At 51.9% G+C, this 6853-nt stretch overlaps 1 protein-coding gene across 1 annotated transcript; it reads right to left on the bottom strand.

The window, feature by feature from the left end:
• Positions 1 to 1280: 1280 nt before the first annotated feature.
• On the bottom strand, positions 1281 to 3833 carry LOC144094765 (uncharacterized). Its single transcript, XM_077628672.1, has 3 exons — positions 3556 to 3833; positions 2341 to 2466; positions 1281 to 1571 (listed from the first exon to the last, which is right to left on the bottom strand). Exons 1-3 carry the CDS (start codon positions 3694 to 3696, stop codon positions 1380 to 1382), a joined length of 459 nt encoding a protein of 152 aa, XP_077484798.1. The 5' UTR covers positions 3697 to 3833; the 3' UTR covers positions 1281 to 1379.
• Positions 3834 to 6853: the final 3020 nt, after the last annotated feature.

Here is a 6853-nt window from a genome sequence, read left to right as displayed (position 1 = left end):
TGAGAGTGCCTTGAGTATATTTAGAGATCAAGAAGCTTTCTTTTTGAGGGTGTTTATGTGGGGTAAGAATGTGAACTTTCGGTAAAAAGTTATTCCTATGAATTTATGCTCTTGTTTTACTTGTAGAACACATTAGTTCAAGTACAGGGTGGGGTCAATCTACATGCCTCTTTTCAGTGAGAAAAGGACAGCAACTGTTTTTTGTGGACTGATCTTCACGTTCAGTTTATTATAAGGGTTTTTAGAGCGAAAGTTTTACTGGCCGCGAACTTACGATTTCGCCGTGGCGGTGCTTCGAGGAGGCACATGACGTCACAACGCGCGCCTCGCCGCCGATATTTCTCTCGCTCCCTAGTCACTACTGCGAATGCGCCGCTGGCAGCACCGAGCCACAGATGTTCCGCTGCTGCGCTGCGCCGACCCTTTCCTCAAAATCCAACTTTAAATTTTCAGTTTTCTCTTTCTTCTTTCCCTCCCTCTTTTATCCCTTCCTTTACGGCACGGTTCTGGTGTCCACCGGGATATGTGAGGCGGTTACTGTGCCAGTTACTTTCCTCAAAAACGAAACAAAACAAGTGAGCCGACAGCTTTCATAGACTTCATTCTCGTTGACAACCGTTGACACCGGAAGCTCTCCAGACGGGCCTATACATCCGCTCACGCGGGACCAGCGTACTCGACGTACGACGCATGGGCAAAACATCGTCAATGCTGATCACTTTCAATGGCCCGACTGTATCGTTCGTCTAAAGGGAATAGGCACACATTGCAGCAAGGTGCTGTGCCGACGAAGAAAAAAGCCCCCACGGCAGTTTATTCCTCTCCTTTTTAAAGGCCACGAAACGAAAGAGGGGAAGGGGAACGAGGGAGGGAAAGATGCGGCCCGCCGTTCTCGGGCTGATAAGCTGCTATCTGATACATCTTCTCTTCTGTATAAAAAACAAAAAACAAAAAGACAAACTACGATATTTGGCGGAAACTGCAGTCATAGTGAAGTCGTCGAGGGTCCGCACGTTGCCTGGTTGATTTCCGCGGACCTGACGAGGTGAGATCGTTTTCATGCGTAGCTGCTTTTGGATCTTCGATGTTCTGTCTGTGCCGTGGAGATTGTTCTTGCGAGATGTCGACGTCCCGGCCTGTCTCCTGAGCCGTGTGCGTCGGATGCACCATGTTTTGTCGGTCTGTATGTGCGTGTCCTCCCGGGCGGTCGATATCCTGATCTTTGTCGCTGAGACACTGTTTTCCCAGGCTGTCGACGTCCTGATCTCTGTGCCTACTTTCATCGCCTCCGGGAATGTGCAGCAAGTGTTGCCTGTTTCGCCTCAAGAGCCGCTGGTTCTCAGTCTTCACCACGTACGACCTCGGTGCTGCTTTCTCGATTACTGTTGCTGTGCGTGACCAGTTGTCGCCGTGCACACGAACTGAACTGCCCTCTTTGAGAGGTGGCAGTACCTTTCCCCTCGAAGATTGGCAATGCTTTCGCACTGGGACACTGGAATCCTCGTTGTATTCAGGCAGGGAAGTGCGGAGGCGTCGGCCTTGCAGCAGTTCGCCCGGAGAGCGGCCATCTTCTAAGGGAGAAGAACGATAGGCTAAGAGACCCAACCAAAAGTCACCGCGTGACTCATTCGTCTTCTTAAGGATGCGCTTAATTATCTGAACCCCCTTTTCCGCAAGCCCATTTGACCTTGGGAATTCTGGACTCGATGTGATGTGCTGGAAGTCGTACTTCTGCGCAAACAAACGAAATTCTCGCGATGAAAACTGGGGCCCGTTGTCAGTCCACACTTGCACCGGGATGCCGTACCGTGAGAAAATGGCCGATATCTTGGCTATGACCTCTTTTGCCGCTGTGCCTCTTAGCTTCTCTACTTCAGGGAAATTTGAGTGGGCATCGTACACTACGGCATAAGCGGCTCCCCCAAACTGGCAGAGGTCAATTCCTACGCGGTACCATGGCCTATCCGGAGTGGGCTGCATGAGCAAGGATTCCCTCTGCTGGTTGTACGCATACTTTTGGCAAGTACTGCACACTCGCACGAACTCGTCAATGGCACTGTTGAGCGCAGGCCAGAATACCAATCTCCGTGCTCTGGCTTTGCATTTATTTAGTCCAAGGTGCCCCTCGTGAATCCTCTGAAGAATTTCTGCTCTCATAGATTTAGGTATGACAACTTTAGAGCCCTTGAGCAGTATTCCTTCTACCACAGACAGCTCTCTGGCAAACGGCTTCAGTTCACCGTCGATGGCAGCCCCTTGTGAAATTCGCTGTCTCACCTCGCTTAAGTACGGGTCATACCTGATTTCCTTTTCCAGACGCTCTTTCATTGGCGTGCTTACGATGCTGGAGACGACCTGTACGGCATGGATGTCGCAGTCTGCTTCCGATGAGGCACTCGACGCCTGCGTTGGCACCGGTGCACGTGACAACATGTCCGCCAGCAGCAAGTCTTTGCCAGGAACGAACTGCAACGTATAATCATATTGTAGCAGCCTAATAAACAAACGCTGCAATCGCGGAGGCATGTCTGCAATGTTCTTTTGGGAAATTGCAAGCAAGGGCCTATGGTCAGTTTCGATCAGTACCCTGCGGCCATAAACAAAATGATGGAACTTTTCGCATGCGAACACTACCGCAAGCGTTTCCTTTTCAATTTGCGAATAGCGGGTTTCGCTATCTGTTAGGGTCCTTGATGCGTACGACACTGGTCGCCAGTCACTGCCATATCGCTGCAGTAGTGCAGCGCCCAAACCAGTCCCCGAAGCGTCCGCAGTGATCTTGGTTTCCTTTGCTTCATCAAAAAACGCGAGTAATGGAGGGTTTGTCAGTGCGTCGCAAATTTCTCTCCATTCACGCTGATGCGCCGCCGTCCATTCAAACATGACGTTTTCTTTTAAGAGTGTCCGCAGTAAGACTGTCTTATCACTCAGTGACGGGACGTACTTGCGAAAGTAGTTAACAACGCCCATCATTCTGCGCACTGAATGCCTATCTTGCGGCGCCGGCAGCGAAAGGACGCTTTCAACTAAGTTGCGACCGGGACGAACGCCTTGCTCACCTATTACGTCGCCCAAGAACGCAATTTCTTTCAACCCAAACACGCATTTCTGCCTGTTAAACGTCAAGCCCGCCTGTGCTGCCCGCGTTAGCACGGCATGGAGGCGCTCGTTATGCTGCTTCTCACTGTCACCCCACACTAGAATATCATCAATGTATATGCGGACGCCTTCCAGTCCCTCGAAGATTTCAGTTAGCGTTTTCTGGAAAACTTCGCTCGCTGATGAAATTCCAAAAGGAAGACGCAAAAATCGGTAACGCCCAAATGGTGTCGCAAAAGTACACACCCGCGATGTAGCTTCGTCTAATGGGATTTGATGGAAACCTGCATTTGCGTCTAGCCGGGAAAAAAACTTTGCACCCGACAGCTCTGCCTCAATCTCTTCCCTTGTTGGCATTGGATAGTGCTCGCGTTTGATGTTCTTGTTGATTTCCCTTGGATCCATGCAGACACGAAGCGCTCCATCTTTCTTACGCGCTATCACCAAAGGGCTTACCCATTCTGTGGGCTCATCCACCTTTTTGATAATGGCAGCCTTTTCCATGCGCTCCAGTTCTTGTCGAAGAGGGTCCCGGAGGGCCAAAGGTACTCTTCGTGCTGGATGCACTACTGGGACAGCATCCGCCCGCAGGACCATCCGGTACTGCCGTCCAACACACCCCGTACCCTGGAACAAGTCTGGAAAGGCTTTCTCCGGTGCTGTCTCATTCCATTCCACCGAATCCACAGCTTTCGGCACTAGCCCAAACTGCTGACATGTCTGCAGCCCTAGTATGGCCTGCCAACCCTTCTTGACCACGAAGAAGGTCACAACGTGTGTCACACCGTTGAGAACAAGGATCTCTCTATCCACTCCGACATGCTTGATAGCACTGCCGTTGTACGCCTTCAGCACTGCAGTGCTTTTCTGGAGGCTCGCGGTGTTTTTCAAACGACGGTAAAGAGTTACAGGAACTATGTTTGCTTGTGAGCATGTGTCAACTTTGAATCTAATTTCTTTGCCGCGTATGTTTCCGCTGACCGTCCAGTCTGCACCGGCCCCGTCGCTGATTCCGCACACTCCGATATCTAAAATATCGAACCCGTCCTCCATCTTATCTTCTTTTACTTCACCTACCTGTCTGCTCTGGCGGCGCCTGCAGCATACCGCAAAATGATTCGGCTTCTTGCAAGCATAACATATCTTTCCATACGCCGGGCAGTCTCCTTGCGCATGAGCCCTGTTGCATTGTCGACATCGAAAAGGTTTCCGGTCATGCTCCCGTTTGTGGGCGTAGTCTACTTGTAGGGTGTCATTCGACCAAGCAGCATTTTGCCGCGCCGAGACCTCGGCCGCTTTGCACATCTGCTCCGCCTTCTGTAAGGTTAGGTCCTTTTCTCGTAGCATTTTCTCCCTTATCTTCGGATTGTTAGTGCCGAAAACAACCTGATCTCTTATCATAGATTCTTCGAGCGTGCCGAAATTGCATAGCTTCGCCTGTTTCTTTAACTGCCGCAGATATTGCTCAAAAGGCTCTCCTTCATCCTGCACGCGGAGGCGAAAAACGTGTCTTTCGTAAACTTCGTTTCCTTCATCCACACAGTACGCCTCAAACTTGCGCAGCACTGTCTGGTAGTCTTCCTTGCTCTCACCTGCTTCGAAGGAGAAGTTGTTATGGACGTCGAGAGCCTCTTCACCCGCGGCGCTGAGAAGGATTGCCGTCTTGGCGGCTTCCGATCTGGGCGGTGTAGTGGGCGTAGCCGTGAAGAAAAGCTCCAGTCTTTGCTTGAACGTGTGCCAGTTTCTTCGTAGGTTTCCGGAGAACTGTAGCGGCTCTGGAGGCTTGACAATATCCATATCGGCGGGGCTTCGGCACTTCTGACACCATGTATCGTTCGTCTAAAGGCAATAGGCACACATTGCAGCAAGGTGCTGTGCCGACGAAGAAAAAAGCCCCCACGGCAGTTTATTCCTCTCCTTTTTAAAGGCCACGAAACGAAAGAGGGGAAGGGGAACGAGGGAGGGAAAGATGCGGCCCGCCGTTCTCGGGCTGATAAGCTGCTATCTGATACACCGACCACCCTCAAAGTTGTGTACTTCAAGAGCGCGGAGTTTCGTTGCCATCTGTACCGCCCAGCACGACAATTATGCTATGTGTGCATGCAGCCGGGTCATCGCTCCGATCTTAGCCCCACACCAGACCTGGCGGCCTGCAGGAAATGCGGGGCCCAAAATACTCCTCACGGACATCAGTGCCTGCCGAAGTGTGCTCTGTGCGGAGGAACACACGAAACCGGCAGCAAGGAGTGCCCCAATCGGTTCAAACCACTCAAGCAAAAGCCACCATCCGTCCGATCCTCCACCCCACCCATCAATGAACGACACCGGTCCAGGAAAGACAACCAGGCCCGAACTCGGACGCCGCGCTGGTTCAGTACGGACGACGAGTCATCCAGCCAAAGCTGCAGCAGTAGGAGCAGATCGAGATCCGTCTCCACCAACCGGTCGACCCCTCCTCTCCCTGCACCCAAGCAAAAAAAAAGGAAATTAGCCGGCCACACCAGGGGCAAGCCAAGGCCACGGACAAAAAGGTGAGCTGGGCAGAGCTCGTTAAGAACTCTCCCACTGTTCCTTCGAACACACCCACTCCACCCAAATGCTCAGACTGCGCAAAAATGGCACACACTATCGACAAGCTACAACCCCAGGTAGCGGAGCTAGTTCGCAAGTGCACTCCTCTCACCACCCCCCATGTCCAACCTCCCCCACCTCCCGCGCCCCGGGACGTTGAGACTTCCCCCAAACCACTTCTACCACCAGTGGCGACACCCACTCCCACACCTCGCGAACCGACAACCACCCCCTCCCCAACACATATGAAGAAATAGAGGGACGTCTCTTGAATAGCATTATGAACATAAACCCCCTTCTCACAACATTCACCTCCCAGCTCTCAGCCCAAATCGCACAAATAGGCGCGCGCCTGGACGCACATGACGCCCAATTTGTTACCCTACAAGTACTGATAAACACCAAAGCACCTAGCAGAAAACGTGTTACCAGCTCTGAAAACCCTCGAGCAAAAGCCTACCGGTCCGCGACCGCGGCGGTCGCTATGAGTAGCGACAACGAATCTGTCAGGAGCTTTACCAGCCACCAGGATGGCTCCGCTCTCTAAAACAGGCACTCCTGACCGCCTAGGGATCTCGCAATAGAATTGCCGAAGTTTCAGGAGAAAACAAAGCGTCTTGAAACAATACATCAATGTCACCTCCATTCGACCCGATATAATCTGCCTGCAAGAGGTAGGAGCCGACCCGGCGCCGACTCCCTCAGGATATTACACAGTCCACAACGCGAGCTTGCCAAAAGTTGCCACCCTTGTTTCTAAGGACATCATGGTAGTCGAACACCCCTTGAGAGAACAGAAGATCAACTACAACATGATCGAGGTCATTCCCAACAAAAGGGGCCGCAAGAGCACCTTTGTTCTGAACGTGTATCACCCCCCACGAGCAACCAAGGCTGATTTCTCTGACATACTTCAAGAGGCAGATCAGCTAGCTGTTTCGCACCGGATTATCGCACAAGGTGACTTTAACGACCCCCACAGGGAATGGGGCTACAAAACGAACTCGCTGCGTGGTGTGAGCGTGGTACGAGCTCGGGATGCCCTGAGCCTGGAAATACTTACTGATCCTTTATACCCAACCCGCGAAGGAAACAGCGTCACGCGCGATTCATGCCCTGACCTTACAATCGTCAAGAACATCCATAACGCTACGTGGACAAATCTCGGAGAGAGCTTAGGTAG

Source organism: Amblyomma americanum, chromosome 6 (genome assembly GCF_052857255.1).
Source record: "Amblyomma americanum isolate KBUSLIRL-KWMA chromosome 6, ASM5285725v1, whole genome shotgun sequence".
Lineage (NCBI taxonomy): Eukaryota > Metazoa > Arthropoda > Arachnida > Ixodida > Ixodidae > Amblyomma > Amblyomma americanum.
Note: the sequence above shows the minus strand (reverse complement) of the source record. Positions and strands in the feature narration are given on the sequence as shown.

Bases quoted from the DNA above. Each gene is read 5' to 3' on its own strand.
- LOC144094765 (XM_077628672.1), bottom strand. From the start codon at position 3,696: ATGGTCCTGCGGGCGGATGCTGTCCCAGTAGTGCATCCAGCACGAAGA. The intron at 2,467-3,555 runs GTAAGCCCTTTG...TATACGTTGCAG, and splicing joins TGGATGAGCCCACAGAATGG to TTCGTTCCTGGCAAAGACTT. The intron at 1,572-2,340 runs GTAAGCACGCCA...CTTCTCCCTTAG, and splicing joins TACAGGTCGTCTCCAGCATC to AAGATGGCCGCTCTCCGGGC.